General features: G+C 44.2%; 1 protein-coding gene across 2 annotated transcripts in view; it reads left to right on the forward strand.

Annotated features, from left to right (window-relative positions):
* smarcad1b (SWI/SNF-related, matrix-associated actin-dependent regulator of chromatin, subfamily a, containing DEAD/H box 1 b) overlaps positions 1-27,500 on the forward strand; it is a 42,553-nt gene that overhangs the window by 7,235 nt on the left and 7,818 nt on the right. For both annotated transcript variants that reach the window (XM_063210328.1, XM_063210329.1), the window contains 14 exons: positions 3,536-3,634; positions 4,396-4,474; positions 5,101-5,387; positions 5,685-5,840; positions 6,076-6,192; positions 6,800-6,996; positions 12,326-12,416; positions 14,202-14,301; positions 16,495-16,554; positions 17,212-17,287; positions 22,441-22,576; positions 23,239-23,370; positions 23,641-23,736; positions 25,843-25,960. In XM_063210328.1, coding sequence (XP_063066398.1) covers positions 3,536-3,634; positions 4,396-4,474; positions 5,101-5,387; positions 5,685-5,840; positions 6,076-6,192; positions 6,800-6,996; positions 12,326-12,416; positions 14,202-14,301; positions 16,495-16,554; positions 17,212-17,287; positions 22,441-22,576; positions 23,239-23,370; positions 23,641-23,736; positions 25,843-25,960 — 1,744 coding nt within the window. The remainder of the gene's footprint in view (positions 1-3,535; positions 3,635-4,395; positions 4,475-5,100; positions 5,388-5,684; positions 5,841-6,075; positions 6,193-6,799; positions 6,997-12,325; positions 12,417-14,201; positions 14,302-16,494; positions 16,555-17,211; positions 17,288-22,440; positions 22,577-23,238; positions 23,371-23,640; positions 23,737-25,842; positions 25,961-27,500) is intronic.

Raw genomic sequence — 27,500 nt, forward strand, 5'->3', positions numbered from 1 at the left:
GCCTGCTGTAATTTCGAAAATGTAGTTGTTAAAAGTGCAATTTCAACACAACATGCGAAGAAGGGAGGCCTGTTATAGAGGGGGATGATTTTGGACCATTTTCATTGTTGGGGGGGGGGGAAATGGGTAGTCTCGAACTTAGAAATGGCAGTGAATATTAGCTGTTTGACTGTGGTGGTGGCAGAGGGGTGTGTGCGATTGATGTATCTGGGTGTGTAGGTGGGTGGTGGGGGCACGGTTGTGTAATGAAGGGGATAGGGTTGTTGTCTTTGGGAGGGCTACACAAGTGTGTGGGTGTGGATGTGGGTGACTGGCAGCAGTATAGGGATGCAGTGTGTTCCAGGATGTGTGTGTGTGTTGGGGGTTGTCTGTCTCATGGGGTCGTGTGTGTGTGTGTGTGTGTGTGTTTGTCTGTTTGTCTGTTTGTCTGTCTCGGTGTGTAGGGATGGCGGCGGTAAAGTGATGTGTGTGTGTGCGTGTGCGTGTGCGCGTTCGTGTGTTGGTGTCAGGGGGCTACATGAGTGTTTAAAGTGTGGCGCTGCTCTGCTGTGCTCTGAGGAATTAGCAGCTAGATGGATGGATGGGGATGCACTCTACTCAATGGCCTACTGTAGATAAAGATGTCTCTCTCACCAATGTGTGTGTGTGTGTGTGTGCGTGCGTGCCTGCGTGCGTGCGTGCGTGCGTGTGTGTGTGCGCGTGCGTGTGTGTGTGGAGGCTTTTAGCCGCATGTCTGAGAGATGTGGTCTAGTAGTCTGGTCTTTATGGAGTGGCGGATTGCCATGCAGCAGAAGATAAAAAGATTTAAATCCTCAGAGGGGGTCTGAATAGCAGCCTGATTTAATTACTTATCGTGTGTGTGTGTGTGTGTGTGTGTGTGTGTGTGTGTGTGTGTGTGTGTGTGTGCCTCTGTGCGTGCCTCTGTGCGTGCATGTTTGTGTGTGTGCGTGTGTGTCATGCTTGTGTGCTTGTGAGCATGTGTGTGTGTGTTCTTGAGTGTATGTGGGCAGGATAGTGTGTGCTAGGCAATGGTAGCAGTGGGATTGTGTGTGTGTGTGTGTCTGTGTGTGCTCGCGTGCATGCGTGTGAGGGCAGGATTGTGTGCGTGTGTGTGTGTGCGCACGCTCGCGTGTTTGTGAGGGCAGGATAGTGTGTAAGTGTGGTGTGTGTTGTGTATGTGTGTGTGTGTGTGTCAAACGAGGCCATAGATAAATGCTTAAGGGTTTGTTATCGTGCGTGGCCCCGGGAAAGAGGCTGTCTGGTGAAGCAGTTTATTTTTTAGGTTGCAACATCAGAGCATCCAGTGAATCACCAGCTGCCCGTGTGTGTGTGTGTGTGTGTGTGTGTGTGTGTGTGTGTGTGTGTGTGTGTGTGTGTGTGTGTGTGTGTGTGTGTGTGTGTGTGTGTGTGTGTGTGTGTGTGTGTGTGTGTGTGTGTGTGCGTGTGTGTGTGTGTGTGTGTGTGTGCGTGTTGACAGAGGCCTTTGATGAGTGTTTCTCCAGTGACCTAGGTGCTCACACAACTAAAGCAGTCCATTCATTCCTCATGTTGTGTGTGTGTGTGTGTGTGTGTGTGTGTGTGTGTGTGTGTGTGTGTGTGTGTGTGTGTGTGTGTGTGTGTGTGTGTGTGTGTGTGTGTGTGTTTGCGGGTCACCAGCAGACAAAACAGTCCAGACTTGCTAAACGCTGCAGGGCCCTGGGAGTACACTATGTTTCGTCCAAGACAGCCACTGAATCTTTGTTGGCTGTGTGTGTGTGTGTGTGTGTGTGTGTGTGTGTGTGTGTGTGTGTGTGTGTGTGTGTGTGTGTGTGTGTGTGTGTGTGTGTGTGTGTGTGTGTGTGTGTGTGTGTGTGTGTGTCTATATCTGTGTATGTGGGATTTTACAGAGTGGTGTAGGCAGGCATCCCCTAGAGCAGTGGTCCCCAAACCTACAAACTATTAATAGAAAATCTAGCAATATTAATGTGCATTTTTTTCCATTAATAGTTTGTCCGCTAATATTGCGAGAAATCCACAGGACAGCAAATACAGTCCTGTACAATACAGTTCAATCTATTAACCATACAAGTGAATACTGTTACTTAATTAATTAAGCAATTATGTTAGACTTTAGCTGTTAACCTGTGGATTTATCGTTTTTATGAAGTGTCCCCTTTTGTCCGCGACAACCCCCCCCCTACTACCACCCCAGTTTGGGAACCACTGCACTGTCCTAGATGGAGTTCAGTAACGGGGCTTACGTAGGTGATGCATCCTAAAGCATTTGCAGCATTTATGTATCGATGAGTAGCAGACCGCTTCCTTTGAGTTTACTGATACTTGACACGTCACGTGCGTTTCCAGTGAGGGAAAAGGTTGTATCACAGAGGAAAATGCGATGAACAATCCATGCGTTCGTTAGCTCACGTTGACTATATAAGCCCCGTATGGGTTGCCAATATGTTTGGGTAATCTTCTCAATCGTCACACAGGAGAGAGAGTGTTGTAAGGATGTTGCATCACGTTGATGCATGAGTTGCATGATGTGGGCTGAATAAGTGGGGTTTGTGTGTGCGTGTGCGGGGTTGAGTGTGTGTGGGTTTGAGTGTGTGGGTGGGGGGTGCCTTTATTACAGTGATTAGATGTGCCTGTAGAGAGAAGACAGGAAGTGCCTAGGAGAGGTGCCTAGTGCCTAGGAGAGAGATTCAGAAACTATTGTTTGAACAAGAAATGAAAATAAACTACAAACAAAAGTCCAGGGGTTTAGGGGGGGGGGTGTAACAATAAAGAGTGATTAAGGGGTACTCAATATAGTAAGTAAGGCAATGACATCAAAACAGAGGGACCCAAACGCCAGACTGTCTGAGGATGGGAATACACAGGTTAAATAGTTGAAGGCTCCTGTCCCGCAGAACTGCAATTGATGAGGAGAACAGGGGACAAGCTAACACGAACTTCGTGTTTAGCTCAGAGCCATACAGAGAACAGAGTCAGGCAATCTCCGCTGTGTGCTAGGGCCGACTTCTTCATTAGCAAAATTAGCTGTTTTAGCTTCTCAGTACTGCTCAGCGTTGCAAATGTTAGTGCCTAGTAGTGGGCGTAGCACACAGCAAATGCAATGCAATGCAATGCAGGGAATATGACAAGACTTGCTGTTCGTAGTAATAACTTCAGATAAACATCACAGGTGGTAAAACTGTTGTGATTATCACCACCGAGACAGTTGATAGTTTATATATTTGTGGTGATTACCCCGCAGTATATTTCGTTAGTCCTTATTTTTGGCTGTTAATGTGGTGGTTCTATGTTGAGTCTATGGGAAGACAGCCGCTTTAGGCACGACCTTATCTCGTTGAAAGGCGGGGCTGCAATTTAATTCCTGGTCCTCCAATTGCGTAACTCTGTTCTCTGTATGGCTCTGGTTTAGCTAAGCTACCAAAGGTAGCAGAGGGATGTAACTACGATCCAGGCCGGATTCGAACCTTGGTCCCCATGGTGATGCATGATGTGTATGGTGCAGTGTGCCAAAAATGATGTGTGTTTTATGTGTGTGTAGACGGACGACTCTGAGAATGAAGGTCCGGAGGTGAGCTGGAAGGAGCAGGAGGAGATGGTCAGGAAACTGCAGAAACACTTCCCTCACCTGGGCAAGGAGGTAGGTGTGTGTTTGTTTGTGTGTGTGTGTGTGTGTGTGTGTGTGTGTGTGTGTGTGTGTGTGTGTGTGTGTTTGTGTGTGTGTGTGTGTGTGTGTGTGTGTGTGTGTGTGTGTGTGTGTGTGTGTGTGTGTGTGTGTGTGTGTGTGTGTGTGTGTGTGTGTGTGTGTGTGTGTGAGAGCAGATGGTCAGGTTGCTGCAGAAACACTTATTCCCTCACCTTGGGAAAGAGGTGTGGTTGTGTGGGTGGGTGTGCGTGTGTGTGCACACTCCTGAGTGTGTAATTACAAAGTTATTACACTCCTGTGTCACTATAGAACCCCCTCACCTGGGGGAAGAGGTGTGGTGTGTGTGTGTGTGTGTGTGTGTGTGTGTGTGTGTGTGTGTGTGTGTGTGTGTGCGCGTGCGTGCGTGCGTGTGTGCGCGTGCGTGTGTGTGTGTGTTCATGTGTTCATGTGCTTGTGTGCTTGTGTGTGTGTAATCACTAGAGTTATTGCTCAGATTTATCATAGTCATGTCAATTTGAGCTATTGCTGTTCGTGTCTTTCTGTATATGTGTGTGTGCGTGTGCGTGTGTGTGTGTGCGTGTGTGTGCGTGTGTGTGCTCGTGTGTGCGTGTAATTGTGCGTGCGTGCATGTGTGTGTGTGTGTGTGCGTGCGTGCGTGCATGTGTGTGTGTGTGTGTGTGTGTGTGTGTGTGTGTGTGTGTGTGTGTGTGTGTGTGTGTGTGTGTGTGTGTGTGTGTGTGTGTGTGTGTGTGTAGGACCTGAGGGATGTTCTGCATGAGCATGACTGGCTCTATGAGGACACACTGGAGGCTCTCAGGATGTTCTCTGAAGAAGGTGAGGAGCTCACTCTGACTGACCCACTTTAGCTCACTTCGGCCCCCTTTGGCCTACTTTGGACTATGGATGCATTCCAATATGCGACCTTGCGTCCTTCACTTGGTCTTGTGGCCTCACGGTTTGCTGATGCCCGCCTCCGTGGAGAAAACAATTAAGTTTCCCCGCTGTCAGCCTAGCCAAAACAACTTTTGGGAGACTATTCTTCATTCATCATAATATTTGAAAATGAGAAAATTGACTTTACAATTGAGCTTTTGCGAGATATTGAAATATAATGCTCGGACTATAATTGACATATGACTTCCTGGTACGAGGCCACAAGCACAAGTGGAGGACGCAAGGTGGCACATTGAAACGCACACAGTATCCGCATCCTTTGGAGCAGCCTCTTCCTTATAAATGTTATATAATGGTACTTTCCCTCTTAACATTACTTTTTTTTTCATTTACTGCAATGTTACTCACCTTTTATGAAATGTGTTGTCAAGCTAATGACAAAAAAGGGTTGTCTACCAAGCCCTCAGGTGAACCTTTTGTAATATAGCCTACGTATAAAAATATATGCATGTAATGGTTCATATATATTTAAACATTTTTTGTAAATTATTTTGTTGTTGTTGCAGCGAGCGACAAAAAAGGTTCGTCTAATGAGCCCTCGAGTGCAGACGAGTCTCCCCAGACCCCACCTCTCCCCACCCGCTCCTCATCCTCACGCGGACACACGCACACCACACACTCCTCCACACGCTCTAAAGCCCCACCCCCACCCTCGGACACATCGCAACCCGACAGAACTACGACACCGGAAAACGGTACCAGCACCAGAACCCTCCGCGCTCGGACCACCGTCACCAAGTACCACGACTCAGACTCGGGAAGCGAGTACGAGCAGCCCGTATCGGACGGCGAGGTTAGTATTATTATTGTTTTTAATTTAAGGATTCCCATTATCATAGCAGTTGGCTAGTTTTCCTGGGGTCCCTGATTCAAAACATATCACACCACTTTAATGGTTAAGAAAGATACAGACATACTACATGCATTGCAAAATGCTAAGAGCAAGTTGAAAAGTTCTAATATAGCAGAATGCATGACAATTTTTTTTACTAAAAACTTTAGGAGCAGCTGTAGCAAAAAAAAAAGTTATAAATGCATTGCTACCACCTGTACATGCTACCACCTGTGCTACTTTGGACATTTTGTTTAGGTTTACAACGTCGAAGGTGACGCAGATGCTGATGGTGATGCTGACGGTGACGGTGACGGTGGTGGTGGTGTTGTGGATGGCGGTTATGTTGACGAATCGGACTCGGACTCTGACGGGGGAGGGGGAACCGAACGCCTGACGGAGCAGAAGAAGCAGGTGCTGAAATTCTCATTGTGTCATTATAGTGTCTCACCGTGTGTCTCATTTGTATGCAGTATGTACTGCATGTGTATGTAGAGCAGTGCCTCTCAGCCTTTTTCGAACAAACTCCCCCTTAATAGACGTCATCATAAGCTCCCCAACACTCCCTTGACCTCATCATAAGCTTGCCAACGACCCCCTTAGTACCGTATTACAAAATACAATAAACTAACGCCGTGTTTCCCTGCAGGTGCTGAGCTTCTTCCAGGAGGCGTCGCTGGAGGAGCTGTCCCTGATCGAGGGCTGCTCGGCGAAGAAGGCCCAGAGGATCACCGAGCTGCGGCCCTTCAAGAGGTGGCGCCACCTGGTGAGACAGGATGAAACTACCAGACGGGAAAGGGGGGGGGCGTTAGGTGGATGCTGGTTTGATAGATAGATAAATAGAATGATATAAACTTTTTATTTATCCTCAAGGGGAAATGTGTGTTCCAGGTTGCTCTGTATAGATAGAAATAGATAATATAGAAAATGAGAGAGAGTGATCACTATGCCGAAAAGTCAATGTCTTGGACCTTAATTGACAAATTATAGAGCTGGATGCCTCTAGGGACGAATGATTTCCTCAGTCTGCCAGTTCTGGTTGGGTTGGTGCTGGGCGGTTGCCAGGTTGCTGTTGGGTGGGTGCTGGGTTGCTGCTGGGTTACACCGTAGAATGGAACAGCAGAGTGCAGAACACTGTCTATAAAGAGGTGCTGCATGGTAGTAACACTTGGTGTGTAGGTGTGTGTGTGACAGCCGTGAGCTGTGACAATCTGACTGTGGAGCTGCTGTCTGGCTATAGTAACACATTGTGTGTGTGTGTGTGTGCGTGTGCGTGTGCGTGTGCATGCGCGTGTGCGTGCGCGTGTGCGTGCACATGCTCGTGCACGTGTACGTGTACGTGTGTGCGTGCGTGCGTGCGTGTGTGTGTGTAGGAGAAGCGCCTGAGTGGTGGTAACGGTCTCTCTACTGAGCTGCTGGCCCGGTGTAAGGAGGTGCTGAGGGAGCGCGAGGTGGTGAAAGGGTTAATGGACCGCTGTGAGGAGATCGCCAAGAAGATGAGCAGGGATGTCACACAGGTGCTGCAGAGCGGCACGGGGTCTACGGAACAGCCACGCATACTCACCGACACGTAAGACGCACGCACACACACACACACACACACACACACACACACACACACACACACACACACACACACACACACACACACACACACACACACACACACACACACACACAGGTGTCACAGAGCGGCACGGGGTCTACGGATCAGCTTCACGTACTCACCAACACGTACGACATACGTATTACGCACACACACGCATACGCACGCGAGTCATTCACACGTCATCTACCTCCGAAGACATTCCCAAAAACATGTCATACTCTTTTTTTATAGACATACTTGACATACTTCATCACACTCTCTTGCTCTGCATTGTGCATTGTGCATCATACTCCTTTACTCTGTACATCCTGAATGACATTCATGTGAATGACACTTACTCCTCAACAACACTTGCATCACACACTCCAAATATCCCCAATGACATATGAGACATGTTAGACACTTTTTTAATCTGAACATCTAAAATGACACGTGTCATACACACACACTCGCACAAGCACACAAACTTGTGCGCGCGCACACACACGCACACACGCACACACGCACACACGCACACACACGCCTACCTGCATTCCACGCATCCTCAATGACATGTATCACACACTTGGCTGAATAATAGATAAGGAAAACAATTTGACACTTTAAGCAGAACATGGGGATTGAATTGCTTTAAAAACTCAAATTTCCTTTTAAGATGACAGCGTTACCTAATATGCGTGTCACTTTTTAAAAAAAAAGCATGAATTAGAATTGTAATTGAGATTTTGTCAAACACATAAAAGTGTTTTTTCCCAGTAGTTCTTGGTCCACCATGAGTAGATTTGTTACTCTTCCTGACTTTGCCTGATGAAGACCTGAAGGTCGAAACGTTGCTCGATTAAATCATAAATAGACAAGCAGTGTCGCGGACTTCTCTTTTCACTTAGATTTGTTACTCTGCCTGCCTTTGTTTTGATTTAGAGGTGCATCATGTAGAATTGTGGCCAGAGTATGTACTGCAACTATGCTGCTCATTGTAATAAACCAATATTTACTAGTGTGACCAAACTACACTAAGTTTTGCAGCTAAAAAAGTCTATATCTTGAAATTCAAAATGGCGGACATGTAGAAGATCTAGCTTTTCATGTATGAAAAGAGCAATTTCCCAGTCATCATGAATGCTTACAATTTGATGTTGGTGGTAAGTATTCATGAAAAAGGTATCATTTGTAATGGGCAGCATGAATTCTGGAAATGAACAGGGGTCATTTCGGGTGAAATCAGACACTATGGGACCCGACCGATACAGATTTCAATCATACCTGGTGTGCCCTTTTAGTAGCAAGGTAGCACCCCAGAACTGCATTTGTATGAATATGACACCAAGAGAAACAGACTAGGGAAGGTTTACATACGCGGGTAGGACACTATACATTCAGCATTGATTATATCAGTCCGTGTAAGTCACAAAAAGATGTCTGTGGTGTTGTTTGAAAGCTGTTTTCTGGCTCTACAAATTACACAAATAGCATGGAAAATGATTTATGATGAATTGAAAATGTAAAAATTGAGTATCTAATAAAACTTAAATTTTAACACATTCACTGCCAAGTCATGTAAAAATACGTTTTGCCTCCCATGAGTTGGCTCCCAAACCATAAAATTACGTTTTTACGTTTTTTTTTATTTATTGGATTCTGAATCTACGCATTCTAATGGACATTCTGTGTGATTTTCGTAATAATGTGATGAACAGAACTGACCTAGATCATGAAAACACCTACAAAGTCAAAACTCCTACAAAGTCAGGATCTGGATATTTCATCATCTGTGCATTTTATTACACACAGTATTTGAGTTTTATTATAGAGAATCAAACCACTTCCTGATCACGTCACGTCACGTCTCCATTTATTTCCTAGAGCATCAAAACATTGTCCTGCTAGCTAGCCTGTTCCTAAACATATGATGGAAGGATAAGGAGTTTTGCTGCCATCAAGATAGGTGTAAAATGGAAGGTTGTAATGAAAAACAGCATGCAACACAGCAGGAAGTAACCTAATTTTGGGTGAGTACTTTGGCACGTCTACTTTTATCTACAGAACGAAAACTGCCAGTCAAGTGACATTAGCTAGCTAGCATTTCAGATGATGTGGTTATGAACAATAGCCTGACCAGGTGATTATTGCATCGAAATAGTTTACTTGGAAGCTACTGGAGTTCTTTGGGCGTGAAAATGCATTTAGACCCGCAATTTAAACTCGGACAGTCAGAGCGCACCCGTTACAAAAAAGGCTTTATCTCAGTTCGAATGTTGAAAAACGCTATTTTTACCTAAACCAGTGCTCGCTTAAAGTGGAATAACTTCGGAATGGAATAAGCTAGAAACAAACAAAGTTTTTGGGCACAAGCCCTGACATGTGTCTGTGGGTTGAAGACAAAATATTTGTTGGTTGTTCAAAAAATGACAAAAAATGATGAAATTGGCTGGGAGTCTACAGCTAAATTCCAAAAAATGGCTGGTATTGAATGTGTTAAAATGTCTGGTTTCTTGTCTAATTGTAGCCTGCAAGGTCATCAGGGTTCCCACACGTCCTGGAAAACCTGGAAAACCTGGAAATTTAGAGATGTGTTTTCAAGTCCTTGAAAGTCCTGGAAATTCACCAAATGTCCTGGAAAAAAATATTTGTCCTGGATTTTTTTCCCTTCAACTTTTTCCCGATTTTGTTTGTGGTATAATTTTTACTCTTCTCCAAGTCTAGACATGACGATTCAATTTATATCCACCTATTGAATGCATTATTGTCCACACACACACACACACAGTTTGGTCAGGTTGCCATCTTTGATTGCACTTATACACAGTCATATTCTTTGACTTTTGCCAGAAGTCGCTAGTTGGCTTGCTGAAAAGTCATTAGCTGATATCATGGCGTTATATCTCTCTCGAAAACCTGCTTACGGTCATAATAGGCCTACAAATAGGCAGTGCTAGCACTTCCTTACAAAAAATTGTACTGCTATCTTTTTTGGAGATCAGAGCTTTCAGTCTCACTAGCCACTTTGAAAGCTAGTTTGATCTTTGGTGCGACAAATCACAGTAGTCGCATCAATTGTTTGTATGCAAGAATATTCCAGGGAAAAAAAAACTGGCAACAAAACTGGCTTGCAGAAAGACAGAAACCACTGCCCACAATGGTTGGTGAGCAAAAAAGTCAAAGTCAAGTCTTGTGGAGAATGCATTTAAATCCAAGTACACTAATTTTTGCGATAAGAGAGAGACTATTAAGGTATTAATTTCTGAGATAATGTGACATTAATGTGAGTTTACATTGCACTTTCATTTAATTCCGAATAAACGTTTTGTGGATCAGAAAGCATTTCAATTGAACCGAGGCTGCACGTGCTGGGCTTGCGAAATTTGACATAGGGGTGTGGTCTCCAAGTTCCAGCAGATTCAATACCCAGGTCAATACCTTTGGACAAACAACATAGAATGGATAAGAACGCTTATTCGCAGGAAATTGCATTGACCACGGTGTAGTACTGGGGCGTAGCCCGGGGACACCATGCGCAGTGGATGCAAGGCCATGATCGATAAAAATTGTGACACTGGAAACTCCGCAATTTGAATTGCATTGTGGGTGCGAGGAGCTGCTGCTAGTTCCGGCCCGGCCAAAATAGGATGTCCTGTCGTCAATGTTCAGTTTGTGGTTAAATTACAGTGTCATTCAGCCTTAATTACAGCTGACACAAATTCACTATGTCCTATGACCTGTTCCACACTCCAGCCCTGGCGGTAGTGGCTTTGCATTTTACCTTGCCGCCAGTACTAAGCAAATAATGTACATTGGATAAGAAGTATCACTCAATGGAAAATGCATTGGGTTAGGTGTAGTCCGAGGACATTGCTTAAAGACACTGTGCTCATGGTCAGTGGGTGCAACGCCATAATGGATCAAATCTGAACTCTGTAACTTCGCAAAATTGGTCAAGAGAGAAGATCCAGTTGTCAGTGTTTAATGTAATCCCTCCTATCACTAGTCTCCTTAGTACTAACTGCAGAAGAAGAAAGTGACTCCCCTTGCGGCCATGCCATACTATGCTCTTAATGACATCTTTGGACGTACCCTCTTCCCTAACGCACTGTACTCATTCATTACGACTCATTTCAACCTTAAAGTCACATTGTCTCTAAAATGCATTGTGTGTCGCTGTGTATGTCAAAATTGTGGGTCCGATGGATGAAATATCCGTCCTGAATTATCCAAAAATAGTCCTGGAAATGTCCTGGAAATATCCTGGAAAATGATTTTTGAAAACGTGTGGGAACCCTGTGAACAACACCTGAAAATGGTGAGTGTGCGGTTCTTTATTCATTTAAGAGATAATGGAACATAAATGTTGAAATGAGTTGTAATAAAGTAGTAATAGTGTCAGGGACAGGGTTGGACTGGCCATTTGGCATAACAGGCATTTCCCCGGTGGGCCCCAAACCCTCATGGGCCCCTATTCCAGGTACTCAAAGGGTACTTGTGCATTATGTACAAAAGACACAGCTGTCGCATCAAATGCACTGATGGAGTACAAAATGAGAGTGTAGCCATTGCTTCTCTCTTTTAAGTAAAGGGAGGATGGCACAGGTACCGGTACATAGAGAAGGAATGTTCAAACATTCAGAAATCATCATTTGGTGTGTTTAAATGAACATCTGCCTTAGTTTTTGAAACCTGCTGGGACCATGGACAATGACCATTTTTGTTGCATATTCTGACATACATGCTGTCGTGTGATATTACAATGGTATTACCATATTATTACTATGTGATCTGCACGATGCTATATTTTTGAGTCCCAATGTCTCTGAAATGAAAAAAGTACCAAACACCAGCATTTCAGGTGTTGTTCATGACATTGTAGGCTACGTTTAGGCATGGAACTGGCCATTTTAAAATATATGTTTTTATGATATTCAATTTTTAATTTTTCAATTGAACATAATTCATATTCTGAGGGTTGTTGTATTCTATGCTGGTTGTGTAATTTGTAGAGCCAGAAAACAGCTTTCAAAGAACACCACAGACATCTTTTTGTGACATACACTGACTGATATAATAAGGCCACCAACCTACATACCTACACATTTTTTTTTTCATTAATGCTTACTGTAAATGTTATTGTATACACTATTATATGCTTGATCAACTTAATAACTAATAGCTGAAATGCATAACATTGACCTTTGGCTGAGTGCACAAGTCTGAAGCAGGGTGTGTCTGCGCGTGCTTGTATGCGTGCATGTGTGTGCGCGTACGTGTGTGCGCGTATGTGTGTGTGTGTGTGTTTCAGGTTCAAGCTGAAGCCGTATCAGCTGGTGGGTCTGCGTTGGCTCAATCTCCTGCACCAGAACAACCTCAGTGGCATCCTGGCTGACGAGATGGTGTGAATTACACACACACACACACACACACACACACACACACACACACACACACACACACACACACACACACACACACACACACACACACACACACAGCTCCTAAATAATAAACAGTGTGCTCCTGCTGCCACCCCTTAACAGGAGCCATGGGGATCAGGAAGCTTTCACCCCAGAACTCAGGCACACACACACACACACACACACACACACACACACACACACACACACACACACACACACACACACACACACACACACACACACACACACACACACACACACACACACACACACACACACACACAGTCTCATCTCACTGGCACAGTCTATCAGGATGCTTAGCAGGGCATACACCTGAGAAGCAGGTGACACCCACCCTGTGCGGCCGTTTGGGCAAAGTCTGTCTATCTGTCTATACCCTTCTCTCTCTCTCTCTCTCTCTCTCTCTCTCTCTCTCTCTCTCTCTCTCTCTCTCTCTCTCTCTTTCTCTCTCTCTCTTTCTCTCTCTCTCTCTCTCTCTCTCTCTCTCTCTCTCTCAGCAGTGAAGAGACGGTAAAGCAACACCTCGAGTGTAAATAGCGAGCAGCGTCTACTGTTAGTATCGAGTAGCACCTCTACCGTTGGAGTAGCGAGTGTTTCCCAGAGAGGCAGATGGCCATTAGCGCTGCTGGTGTACGTGCTACGACTGTTAGCAGCCTCAAGAGACTTCCACTGTATTGACACACACACACTTCTGCAGAAGATAGTATCACGATCTCAACAGGCATTGCTTGGTGTTTCTCTGTCTGCACATAGTAGTACACGCCATCGGATCTTTGGCTGCTTGCATCCCTTCATGTTTGGGCAGATTTACACACCTTTTTTTTAGAGAAAGTGCGCTCCACTCCCAACTGTTTCTTACAAGGTCTGTCTGTCTGTCATGCTAACCCAGTTAGATTAAAACTGCAAGAATTTCATCCGGGAGTGCGGCTTTTTTACTAAACCGATTTACACACCTACAGTCACATGTTCATTGTGCTGTATGTATGCTCACCTGTAAAGGTTTCTGCTACGGCTGCCTGTGCAGGTGATGTGTGTGCTGACACTACCTGTGCTGCTGTGCCATAGGTAGGTTTGCCGTTAACAAACATTTGCGATGTGAGGAGGGGCAAGATGCTAAGCACCCAACCACACCAGCACATATTTTTGAGTGACAGCAGTTTCCAACAATCAGAGGTTGAAGAGGGACCCCTGACTGTATTCAGACAGGGATCGTTTACAAACAGCAAACCCATGTATAGGGTCTGAGCAAGACCACACAGGCTATTGGTGCATTCCAGACCCAAACAAACAACTGGGAGGTGGGACTTCTCCCACCTCCTACTATGAAAAATACACTAGAACACCCGTCAAAGTGGGACCTCCTACTGGCTGTTTGGCTCGTATCAAAACGCCTCACCATAGTAAGTTAAAAACAGCAGTGGCTGCTATGGTTGTAGTAGAACTCACACTTTAACTGCCTGGAACACATGACGTGGGAGCTGAAATAATGCAGGTAGGAGAAGTCCCATCTCCTACTAGTTTGGATCTGGTCTGGAATGCACCATATGTCATCATGCTCCCTGTGCCGTGTGTAAGATCACCTGTGCAGGTGTGTCCTCATGGTACCTGCTCTACATGTTCTGTAGAGTCTGGGCAACACCAATCAGGTCATCTCCCTCCTGTTGTTACCTGTGTGGTATGTATGTTCTTGTGCTTACTTGCACAAGTGTGCTGACCTTACCTGTGCTACCTGTTCCGTAGGGTCTGGGCAAGACCATTCAGGCCATCTCCTTCCTGGCCAGCCTCTACCAAGATGGCAACCGCGGGCCACACCTCCTCATAGTGCCCGCCTCCACGCTGGGTAAGCTGCTCTCCTATTGGTTCACTGAATATTGCCCCTTCCCTCAGGAGGGCCCCTCAGTAGAGAGTACATGTACAGTGCCGCCAGTTACTATTGGCACCCTTGAAGTTTAAGTACATTATGGGACATATCTCCAGACAACAAATAATAAGGTCAACCATGATTTTTCTATAGATAGCTTGTGGTTGATACTAAATATAAAAAATATCAACAGCATTAAATACTAAACTATGAGAGGGAAAAAATTGAATATGGTAAAGCTCCCGCGATCACTGGTATTGGCACCCTTTACTGGATACCATTGTGGAAACCTAATTTGACTCAATTATGGTAAATCGCAAATGGGAATCACCTTTAACTAATTGCTTTTGCCCATAGAACATGAATTAGGCAAGGAATTATGATATTTGTGTTTAAATAGCCACCTGTTACATCTTGTGTGTCTTTCACCATTGTGAAGACAGAGGAGCTGCCTGAGGACACCACAAATACTATTATTTGCAAAAAACAAGACCTCCAAATAATAAATTGTCATCTCAAAAGACCTTGATATACCATTTTCAACACTGTGTTGTATTATTCAGAAATCTGCCAAACACGGAGCTGTAAAGAACATCCTTGGATGTGGGGGGTAGGGGAAGACATAATGATAAAAGTCTTTGGAAGTCGGTGCAAATAATGAAAAAACACAGGGACTAACATCTGCAGACCTGACGGTCCACTTTGAACTGTTTTGGGTAGTTTTCTTCAATAAGCACCCTGTGTTAAACACTACACAAAGTAATGCCTTTTGGTTGGAGACCAAGGCAGACCACATTGCTTAATAAAAGTCATAACAGGGAACACCTGACGGCTGTATGAGAAAATACAGGCCTAGCACAGCCCTTTTAAGAATGTTTTAAGGTCAGATGAAGCAATAGCACAGTTTTTCAGTGACTCACACAAACATCATGTTTGCATACTCTGCAAGAAAGTCTTAAAGGAAAAAGGACACCCTATCAAAAATCAAGCATGGTGTCCAATCCATAATATTATGTCACCCCATTGATGCATTAGGTATTGGAGGCTTTGACCGTATCACAGGTATCATGACAGGCATCATGACATGACAGGTATCATCATTTACAGGAAAAATGTGTAACCATGGCAAGAACACTTGGTTTGAGTTGAACATCATGTGCACTCCAGCAAGACAAAAACCCAAAGAACACATCCAAATGCACAGTGGATTGGTTGTAAAATGAAAGAACACAGTCATTGATAAAAACCAAAACCTTCGGAGGCTGCCATTGCGGTCTAATAGTGTGCAATTAACCCTTGAAGGAGGGGTGCCAATATTCCTGGACATGCCCTTTTCAGTGTTTTTGCTTGAAATTACAAAATGCATTTGGAAATAAATACTTGGCAATTCTAAATATCTTATAATGTTCAATCAAAAGATCCTGATGGTAAAAGTTGTGTATATTTCTATTTATTTCTGGATATATTGCACACTTTGTAAATAAAATTAAGGGGTGCCAATACTAACTGGCGGCGCTGTAAATCAGGGGTGGGGAACCTAAGTCTCGAGGGTCATTTAAGGTCTTATCCGGCCACCGATGTAATTTTAATGTTGGGCAGTTTCACATGAAATAGGCCATGTTTTGTTAAGAAATCTTAGAAATTACATTTGCAATACAATTGCCCCTTGAATGGCCCCGTGAATGAAAAAGGTTTCCCACCCCCGGTGTGAATCATAATAAGTGTGAATCTTGGGGTGCTTTAGAAAAAGACTGCCTGTTGAATTGATTGATTGCTAACTTGTATTGCAGATGCATTACATTTATTATGTCTGTTGAATCAAGTCAAATCAAGTATTTCTTTTGTCTCAGACAAAGTTTTATCCTTGACCTGACATGTTTTGGCGCTGTAACTTCCATCTTCATCAGAGGGTCACATGGATGTTGATGCATGACGTGCTTTTAAAATCAGCTGATGCTGTGGAGGGGTGACCTTCCTGTCAATGTTGGCCGTGTCCGTGACTGCACATTGCCATTTTAATGCATTCTGGTTGGAATTTTCTAACCAGAATGCATCAGGATTGCGCATGTGTGTTGAAATACGCCGTCAGAAACGCGGCCATTTGCCAGGCTGGTCACACCTCCCTCTGGGATCTTAGTGGTAACCTGTGACAACTGCTAACCTGCATTGCAGATAATTGGGTGCGTGAGCTTCATCTGTGGTGTCCTAGCCTTGAGGTGCTTGTCTACCACGGTAAGTCATCACTATCACTCCTCCGATCATAGACAATACGGTAACACTTTAGAATAATGTCCTATTCACAGCTTTATAAACACTTTATTAACATTTAATAACAATTAACATTTAACAACGCATTTACAAATTTTGTAAATGAGTAACAACCAAACTATGACTGCACAGTGGAGTGGGAATCAACTTCTACTGTGTGAGTTTTATGTGGTTTCATGCCCTCTGGTCTTTGGAGGAGAAACTTCCAGGACCGATGCGACTGCGCTGTGTCTGCTGTGTTAGCATAGTATTTCTTGCCCATTTATAAACATTTGCAAACATTTTGTTGATAATTAGTTCATTATTTATAAAGTGTTTATAAAGCTGTGAATAGGACGTTATTCGTAAGTGTTACCGACAACACTGTATTTTATTGTCATGCCTGTGAACATTTCAGTGGTGTGGCTTTGCCAAACCTAAGTGTATCTTTCAATCAATTCATCATATTACCCTACATATTGCATACAAAATTAGTGCAAAAGTGTAGGAAGACCAGGCTAAAATGTCAGTTGCTAAATCTGGGAGCAGCAGAGGGACAACTAAGTGATGGTAATGGAGTTGGTATAATGTAGTCACACGTCGTGCCATCAAGTCACCTTGAAACTACACTGCCCCCCACAGGTACGGCTGAAGAACGGCGCTTCACCAAATATGAAATCCTCAACAACGCCATCGACTACAACATCATAGTCACCACGTGAGTCTCCATTACACATTTGTAACGATACATTATTTTATTATTGCTATTAATACAACTTTATTGTCACCATGTGAGTCTGTTACAGGTACACATGAGCAATAAATTACATCACATTACATTGCACTTAGTTGACCCTTTCATTTTATTCAAAGCGACTTACAGTTATTATTTTTCAGCGTATTGGTTACGGTCCCTGGTGCAACGTGGGGTTAGGTGCCTTGCTCAAGGGCACTTCAGCCATGGATGGAGATGTAGGGAGAGGTCAGGGGGGATTCGAATCTGCAACCCCTAGATTGAAAGACCAACTCTCTAACCACTAGGCCACGGCTGCCTAAATAACACATTATAATACTCATCGTACCATTTGTTAGTCATAGGCCCAGGGTAATAAAGAAGTAGTATCTAGTATTATACACTTGTTCAGCAATGTGTGGAAGATGTTCAGTATGGTGCATCCATAGAGAATGTAACATGTACTCTCAATGGGTACACCAAAATAAAGTGTTGCATGTGTCACCAATGCAACGAAGTGGGGTCAAGTCCGGTGTCCAAAATGGGTGTGACTTTCTGATTGAACTCCATTTATTCTCCAAGTCTACGGGTCTCCTAAAGGGGCATGGCTAACAGCACATAGGACGGCAGCTTAGAACCTTACGTCACATTAACCCATTGATGCTGGATTCTGGATTACGCAACATTCAGGCTCATGACATTTATTAAAAATCTTTGTTTGTTTGAGATGAATGAACACATTCTAATGAAAAATGAGGGTTTTTGGTGTTTAAATGCAACTTATTGAATGTTTTTATGTGCTTCAGAAGCGGAGATACTTAGGTTTTTATAGGCTGAGGGCAGCTATTCTTAAAAAGGGCTCAAGCATTCAGCACCCTTTTTTGCAGGTGCCTTAGGCATCGATGGGTTAATTCCAGAAGAAACTCCTCCTGAACTCTCTCCTCCTCTATGTCATCATCTCCAAATCAGTCAGTCTTCCACATGCTTATAGCACCCCCAGGCACCTGTCACTGCACCTGTCACACCCAAGATAGTGAATGACAAGTATCTGTCACACAGGGGTAATAATCACCATCGTCACCAGCTCAACACATGACACAAGGATACAAGGATAGTTTATTGGTCACATACATAGAGCCAATTCTGTGAAGCGTGCAGTGAAATGAGTTGGTCTAGATGCAAAAAGTGTGCTGGCGGGGAGGGGGTGATGGGGTTTGAATGTGCACACATGACTGAGCCCTGTGTTGTTGCAGATGCCCACAGATGATGACGATAATGATGATCATTATTAAGAACCTTTGACACCTCTATTGCTGTCAGGGGACAGTAAAAATCGACCATCCATCACACGTCTGTGCACGGCAAATGTCTGTACTATACTGTATGTGTGTGATCTGTGGTGTGTGTGTGGTGTGTGCATCTGAGACACGAACAGATTGTTCAAGAGATTAGAGAAAGGAGCTTTCATGCTGCTTAATTTAAATTTATATCAAGGGGTTGTATCCAAATTCCAAGGATACTCACCGAAACAAAACAAAAAAAACCCAAAAAATGTAATCCAACTTCATAAAGAGAATTTAATGATGGGCTTTTCATTTTGGAGAAAGCTGGTGTGGGATGATAGCCATTTTTCTTGATCTGAGAGTGTGTGGGGGGCTGTCATTGCACTGCTGTCCTCTGGCTCTCTTTGTGGTTGTGTGAGTGTGTGTGCGTGTGTGCGTGTGTGTGCGTGTGTGTGCGTGTGTGCGTGTGTGTGTGTGTGTGTGTGTGTGTGTGTGTGTGTGTGTGTGTGTGTGTGTGTGTGTTTTCCAGTGCATATTCTTGTGTTGTGTGTGCACATTTTGCATGGGGAAATGTGTTCAGCCAATCACATGAACCAAAGTGGAGGGGTCACAAACCACTGTTGGATGTGATTGACTGTGTGCGTATGTGACAGCTGTGTGTCGAATACTAGCAGGGAAGTTTAAAAAATCCACAAATTAATGCAAATCTGTTTGCAAATGAATGTAACCGCGGTGGCATTTGAGAAGCGTTTAACATTTTCTTTTAAGTCAAAAAAATGATTTGTTTATTGCCAGGAATATTTATTCGTAAGTCTTGTGTTATATTTGTGAATTTTGCATTTTGTGGAACAGGAGATGAGACATGAGCAGTGCAGGTCATGACCTTCTCCATCAGGTCATCTAAATATTCTATAATGTGTATGAAACACACACTGCAACACACTCACGGTGAATAATAAATATATACTTAGTTGCCTTGCGATAAATAAAACAAGCAGCAAGTATAAAGAATGTATGACTCGTGTCAAGGAGGTATTTCTGGAAGTTGCGTCCATGCTGTGTTACTTGCTGGCCGCTTCTGTGAACTGTTTAATGTTCATGTTTAACTTAATTGTAACTCATTTAATATGTATAGACTTTGTTTTTATTTATTATGTTGTTGTGGGTAAATGTTTGGTGCGCTGTGAGTCTGTTACTTGATGCCAGCTAGAAAGGTGGTGCTTGGAGATTATCTTCGCCAATAGGCATTGAAGTGTTGTCTTATATTATAGTGCTTAGCTTGTAATGTATATGACTGTGAGCATAGACTGTTATCTTTCTTTACCTTAGGGTTTTTTTAACCTCTATGTTGTTGTAACCACTTACGATGCTACGTTATACACCGCTTAGCTTTCCCTGCACTGTACCGTATGGGGTTTTATTCATTGGCTACGGTACCTTATACTTCACTTACCTTTGCATGCAGACATCCCAGTGTTACCTTACCGGAGCGTCTTCAGTATAATGGTGTAGCTGCTTGGTGTGCACCTGTAACCTGCACCATACAGTAGGCTACCTGTTTCACTGGCGTTGAGTTGCCATAGCCGCCATTCAAACTGCCACGCTGATGTACCGTACCTGTAGGCAAAACACCGCCCAGAAGCAGCCCTAAGTCAGGGAAAGTAGCTAATACCTCTTTTTCATTGCTTTCAAATAATATTGAGCTGACGATAATTACTATTGATTCTGCACGCCTCATCATTAAAGGGTATAGATCAAAGACGGCAGGTAAAATGCTATATGCATTAAAGGATATGGATTAGAGAGACTAAGCAAAACATTCACAATGTAATCTTTTTTTAAATGTTTTTTTTGGGGGATTTTATGCTTTTAATGTAGACAGGACAGTGAAGAGACGACGAGAAGTAAGTGGGATAGAGAGAGAGATAGAGACAGGGCTGGGCCGGGAAAGGACCCGGTCTGGTCTAGAAACCCGGGATGACTGCCAGCATATGGTACGACGGTGTCTTATGGTGTCTTGTGCTGCGCCACATCACCCCTGCCAAAGTGTAATCTAATGTGAGGAACGTTGGTCCGACCTCTTCCACCATGGTACCTCTGAGAAACCGGTTTATCTGGGCATTAAGACACTGCTGATCAAAGCAACCGAAGCAGTACACTCCTCTGTGTTTCATGTACCTCTTATGAAAATAGATAGACTGTATGTGCTCTTGTGACACTCCTGATGACACACTCCTCCATCATCTTTGTGAGATAGCAAACTGCGCAGTGCAACAGTCAAGAGACCCCCACCTGCCACTCTGAGTATCCTCCACCACACTCCTCTCACCTTGAGAAAGCTGACAAGTACCACTATTCACCCCCGCACTCATTGATGCACCTTGAGGAGGCTTATCATTCCTGTGCCGTAGAGGTGGCTTCTCTTCTCTTCTCTTCTCTTCTCTTCTCTTCTCTTCTCTTCTCTTCTCTTCTCTCCTCTCCTCTCCTCTCCTCTCCTCTCCTCTCCTCTCCTCTTCTCTTCTCTTCTCTTCTCTTCTCTTCTCTTCTCTTCTCTTCTCTTCTCTTCTCTCCTCTCTTCTCCTCTCTCTCCTCCTTTCTTCTCTTCTCTTCTCTTCTCTTCTCTTCTCTTCTCTTCTCTTCTCTTCTCTTCTCTTCTCTTCTCTTCTCTTCTCTTCTCTTCTCTTCTCTCTCTCCTCCTTTCTTCTCTTCTCTTCTCTTCTCTTCTCTTCTCTTCTCTTCTCTTCTCTTCTCTTCTCTTCTCTTCTCTTCTCTTCTCTTCTCTTCTCTCCTCTCCTCTCCTCTCCTCTCTCTCTCTCTCTTCTCTCCTCTCTCTCCTCTCCTCTCCTCTCCTCTCCTCTCCTCTCTCTCTCTCTCTCTCTCTTCTCTTCTCTTCTCTTCTCTTCTCTTCTCTTCTCTTCTCTTCTCTTCTCTTCTCTTCTCTTCTCCTCTCTTCTCCTCTCCTCTCCTCTCCTCTCCAGGGCTCAGTAAGGTTAAAGAGCACAAGTCATCAGCTGTGTTCCCCTGTTAGTCAGGGGCAGGTGGTTGAGGGCAGCCAGTGTTAATGGACCACTAATGATAATTAATACCCACATTCAAAGCTCAAGGAGGTGGGGGGTGGGTGGGGGAGTAGGGCTGGGTGCACACTCCCCAGTAAGTTGAGGAGGTGTGTGTGTGTGTGCGTGTGCGTGTGTTGTGTGTGTGTATGTGACAGAGAGGTTGAAGGGGGTGTCCCAGTAAGCTGAGGAGGGTGTTATTGTTTGTGTTCATGTATATGCCTGCCTGTGTGTGTATCGGGGTGGTGTGCCTGAGGAGGTGTGTGTGTGCACGTGCCTGCGTGCCTCTGTGTGTGAGAAGGGGAGGGGTGTCCCAGTAAGCTGAGGAAGTATGTGTGTTTGTGTGTGCTGTTTGCGTGCATTTCAGTGTGTGTGTTGGTGTGGGGGGTGGGGGTGGGGGGGTCCCTTCTAGTAAGGTGAGGAGGTTTTGGCTAATTCATTATTTACTGGTCTACAGTAGCAAAGCTGGCAGACTAAAACCTCTTAGTGCTACATCATGTCACTCCTGGCCCTGCAGACGTGTGTGCGTGTGTGTGTGTGTGTGTGTATGTTTAAATATTTCACTTTGTGCTCTGCATATGTTTTGGTGCATGTCCTTGCAATGTGTGTGATGATAGGATTCTTTTAGTTTTCTTTTTGCTTCCTGTGGACTTGTGTCTGTTTGTAAGGTGCATACTGTGTGTGTGTGTGTGTGTGTGTGTGTGTGTGTGTGTGTGTGTGTGTGTGTGTGTGTGTGTGTGTGTGTGTGTGTGTGTGTGTGTGTGTGTGTGTGTGTGTGTGTGTGTGTGTACTCCATGTGCAGGTACAACCTGGCGATTGGGAATGCTAGTGACCGCAGCCTGTTCCGTAAGCTGAAGCTGGAGTATGCAGTTTTTGACGAGGGCCACATGCTGAAGAACATGCACTCACTACGATACCGCCACCTCATGGCCATCAACGTAAGTGCAGCCTGGATCCCTCAGGGGTTAGAGTACGTCAGTGGTTTTCTTAAAGCCCGCCATACCTGGCTGCGTCTGAGACAAGTCACGTTCCTCCCCAACCCAAAATGCTATAGGCACTAAAATACTTGAAAAGTGATCAATCCCAATGCCGTTTGCTCAAGACATTAATCAATAACTTCATGACTTGACATGGGGATCAAAGTTAAAGGCCTAAATATAGTGTTCAGAAATAGAGTACAGACAAGGCAAGGCAAGTTTATTTGTATAGTGCATTTCATATCATATCATATCATATGTTAATGTGCTTCACAAGATTAACAAATGCATGTTTGAAATGCATGATTAAAAAAGGACATGAAAAACATTAAGATAAAACATAAGGTAAAATGATAATAATAATGAAATAAGATTAAAAAAATATATATAGACAAGTGTAGAGAGTACAGCAAAGTTGAGTTATTGATTCCATGAAGTTGAAGGTGTAGCCTATGCATGAAGACATACTACACATCGCAGAACATATCAAATTAATTGCATATACTAGATCAGAAATAATGCACAAAAGTGATTAAAAAAAAACAATACGACAAGGGCCACATGTATGAATAAGGTAAAGGTATTGTATTTAATGGTATGTGTGTGTGTGTGTGTTTTATTAGGCTGCCCATCGTCTGCTGCTCACTGGGACCCCTCTACAGAACAACCTGCTGGAGCTGATGTCACTGTTGAACTTCATCATGCCTGCCATGTTCTCCAGCAGCACTGCACAGATAGCAAGACTATTCTCAATGGTACACACACACACACACACACACACACACACACACACACACACACACACACACACACACACACACACACACACACACACACACACACACACACACACACACACACACACACACACACACACACACACACACACACACAGACACAGACACAAACTGCTGAAGTTCCTCATGACTGCTGTGCCTACAACAATTCTCATCCCATTTCCACGTGAGGTAGTAATAAAGGTGTTAATAGAGGTGTGTGTGTGCGTGTATGTGTGTGTGTTGCAGAACTCGTGTGAGGAGCAGAGCAGCTTTGAGAGGGAGCGAATCGCCCACGCCAAACTCATCATGAGGCCGTTTATATTGCGCAGAGTCAAGAGCGAGGTACACACACACACACACACACACACACACACACACACACACACACACACACACACACACACACACACACACACACACACACACACACACACACACACACACACACACACACACACACACACACACACACACACACACACACACACACACAGAGCTCATCATGTGGTCCATACTACTGAAAGTCAAGAGCCGATGCACACACCAACAGACACATCTGGCAACATCTCAACAAGAGTAAATCTTAAAAAGAACACACTGGTTGAACTATCATGTTGAGTACAGCTGGTAGACATGTTACCCTTAATTCCTAGCTAATGATGATGATATTGTGTAAATTTGTCGCGAAATTTGTGAGGCCCGCAGCAACCTCTAACTTAGGGGCCCCGGGCCATCTTAATCCGGCCCTGTCTTTCACAGCCATGACACCATGAAAATATATATATACTGTATTTAAAAATAAAACATATGCACTTTCTCTGCTCTGTTGCCCCTGTCCTTCTCCGTCTCTTCTCCTCTCTCCAAGTCTCCTTGTGTTTTCTCTATGCTGCTGTATTGGACCTTGTCCATAGAGGTGTGCGTCATCACCATGGCCTAGTGCCGAAACGCATACAGTACGTCTGTGGACTTGATCCAATACAGCAGTACAGGTACACACAATGTGACACAGTGTTCTGGTTTCACTTAAAGACTTAATTTGGTTTAGTTAAAGGGACACTGTGTGAGATGTTTAGTTGTTTATTTCCAGAATTCATGCTGCCCATTCACTAATGTTACCTTTTTCATGAATACTTACCACCACCATCAAATTCTAAGTATTCATTATGACTGGAAAAATTGCACTTTTCATACATGAAAAGGGGGATCTTCTCCATGGTCCGCCATTTTGAATTTACAAAAATAGCGATTTTTAGCTGCAAAAATGACTGTACTTGGACCACACTAGAAAATATGTGTTTATTATTTATGAAACTTTCATGTAAAGATCAAATTTGGCAATAGGCAGCCAATTTTCAATGAGCAGCATAGTTGCAGTACCTTTTTTGACCATTTCCTGCACAGTGTACCTTTAAGAATGAGCGAATAGTGTCGAGTGTGGTCAGGTATGAATGTACACAAGTTTGAGCATGGAGCAGCTTCCACTTAAAGAGGAGAGTATGAAGTCCGGTCCCACTCTCCTGTATGTGTATTTGTGTGTGTGTGTATTCCACATCCAGAATTAGCCATCACTGGCCATGTTTAAACAACATCTTAAGACACATCTCTTCCTGGAGGCTTATGGCTGCTAGCTCACACACACTCACGTACTGACACGCACACACACTCACACTTTCTTACACGATACCTTGTGAAGCGACCTTGGGTGTTTTGAAAGGCGCTATATAAAGTATTACTTAGAGATGCACAGGATCCAAGATCCGGATCCGGCAGGATAATCGGTTTTCCACAGGATCCGGATCCGGCAGGATCTTAAGCAGTGGATCCGGTATCCGGCAGTTACCTAAAAATCAGGATCTGGTGCATCTCTAGCCTAGGTTTTTCAGTCACTCTTTCACAACCCCAATTGCTGCATGGAGTGAAAGCCCTTTGGAAGCGGCCAGTGCAGGCAGTGTGGCAGTAAGCCAATGAGTCTAAAAAATAGTTTGAGCCAACGTAATAAAAAGGGCCCACGTGTGCGAGTAGGCTATGTGTTTTAACCCTTTCGTAGGATCCGGTATCCGGTTCCTGATCCAGCAGGATCTTAAGCAGATGCCCCGGATCATAAAAATCAGGATCCGGGGCATCTCTAGTATTACTATTATTATTGTATTAGTGTGTGTGCGTGCGTGCGTGCGTGCGTGCGTGCGTGCGTGCGTGTATGTGTGTTTGCATTAATGTGTGTTTGTGTGTGTGTGTGTGTGTGTGTGTGTGTGTGTGTGTGTGTGTGTGTGTGTATAAATGTGTGTTTGTATTTGTGTGTGTGTGTGTGTGTGTGTGTGTGTGTGTGTGTGTGTGTGTGTGTGAGTGTGTGTGTGTATAAATGTGTGTGTGAGAGCACGATTGTGTGTGCCCGTTGTGTATGTGTGTGTGTGTGTGTGTGTGTGTGTGTGTGTGTGTGTGTGTGTGTAGGTCCTGAAGCAGCTGCCAGCTAAAGAAGAGTGTGTGGAGTTCTGTGCCATGAGCAGCAAACAGCAGCAACTCTACAGCGCCCTCCACGACAAGCTCAAGGGAGTTACATCTGGAGAGAGTGAGTCTGGGTGTGTGTGTGTGTGTGTGTGTGTGTGTGTGTGTGTGTGTGTGTGTGTGTGTGTGTGCGTGCGTGTGTGTGTGTGGTCATGTCTTCATGCTCCTCTACTGCCTTGGCATTTGGTTTAGATGCCCCCCTAGGAGAGCATGACGTGTGGGTGAGAGAGTATATACTCTATATACAGTGCCCTCCATTATTATTGGCACCCCTGGTTGAGATGTGTTTTTTAGCTTCCAATTATTATTATTTTTCTCTAAATAATATGGGACCTTAATGGAAAAAAAGAGAAAAATGCAACCTTCAATATAAGTGCATTTATTCAGTGGGGAAAAAATCCCACATAAAGAAATAATTATTTGACATCAAATAATGTGTGTCACAATTATTAGCACCCCTGTTGTTAATATTTTGTACAACCCCCTTTTGCCAACAAAACAGCACCTAATCTTCTCCTATAATGTTTCACAAGATGGGAAAAGACAGAAAGAGGGATCTTCAGCCATTCCTCTTTGCAGAATCTCTCTAAATCATCCAGAGACCTGGGTCCTCTCCTCTGTACTCTCCTCTTCAGCTCACCCCACAGGTTCTCAATGGGGTTGAGGTCTGGGGACTGAGATGGCCATGGGAGGAGCTTGATTTTGTGTCTGGTTAACCATTTCTGTGTAGATTTGGCCATATGTTTAGGGTCATTGTCTTGCTGAAAGACCCAGTGACGACCCATCTTCAGCTTTTTGGCAGAGGGCAACAGATTTTGATTTAAAATGTCCTGGTATTTCAAAGCATTCATGATGCCATGCACCCTAACAAGCTTCCCAGGGCCTTTGGAAGCGAAACAGCCCCACAGCATCACTGACCCACCCCCATACTTCACAGTGGGTATGAGGTGCTTTTCAGCATGTGCATCTTTCGTGGCACGCCAGACCAACTTAGAGTGTTTGTTGCCAAAAAGCTCAATCTTGGTCTCATCTGACCAAAGCACACGGTCCCAGTTGAAGCCCCAATACCGCTGGGCGAACTCCAGACGTTTGCGTTTATGACTGTGAGTGAGGAAAGGTTTTCTCCGTGCATGCCTCCCAAACAGCTTGTTGGCGTGTAGACAGCGCCTGATGGTTGATTTGGAGACTTTGTGACCCCAGGATGCTACCATTTGTTGTAATTCTGTAACAGTGAGCTTTGGAGATATTTTGATTTCTCTTACCATCCTCCTCACTGTGCGTGGTGGCAAAATAAACTTGGGTCCTCGTCCAGGCTTGTTTACCACTGTTCCAGTTGTTTTGAACTTCTTAATTATTCCTCTCACAGTAGATATGGGCAGCTGCAGTTGAGTGGCAATCTTCTTGTAGCCTCTGCCTGACCTGTGAAGGTCGACGCACATCTGCCTCACTTGTATGCTGTGTTCCTTTGTCTTTCCCATGTTTAAGAGTGGATAAGAGAAATGGCCTCGGTGTCACGTCATAGTTATACCCCAGGGAAACAGGAAGTGATGAATTACTAATTAAATGTTCCTACATACTCTGGTAAACTTTGGAAACTACTGTAG

The sequence above is a fragment of the Engraulis encrasicolus genome, chromosome 11, assembly GCF_034702125.1.
Source record: "Engraulis encrasicolus isolate BLACKSEA-1 chromosome 11, IST_EnEncr_1.0, whole genome shotgun sequence".
In the NCBI taxonomy this organism is placed as follows: domain Eukaryota; kingdom Metazoa; phylum Chordata; class Actinopteri; order Clupeiformes; family Engraulidae; genus Engraulis; species Engraulis encrasicolus.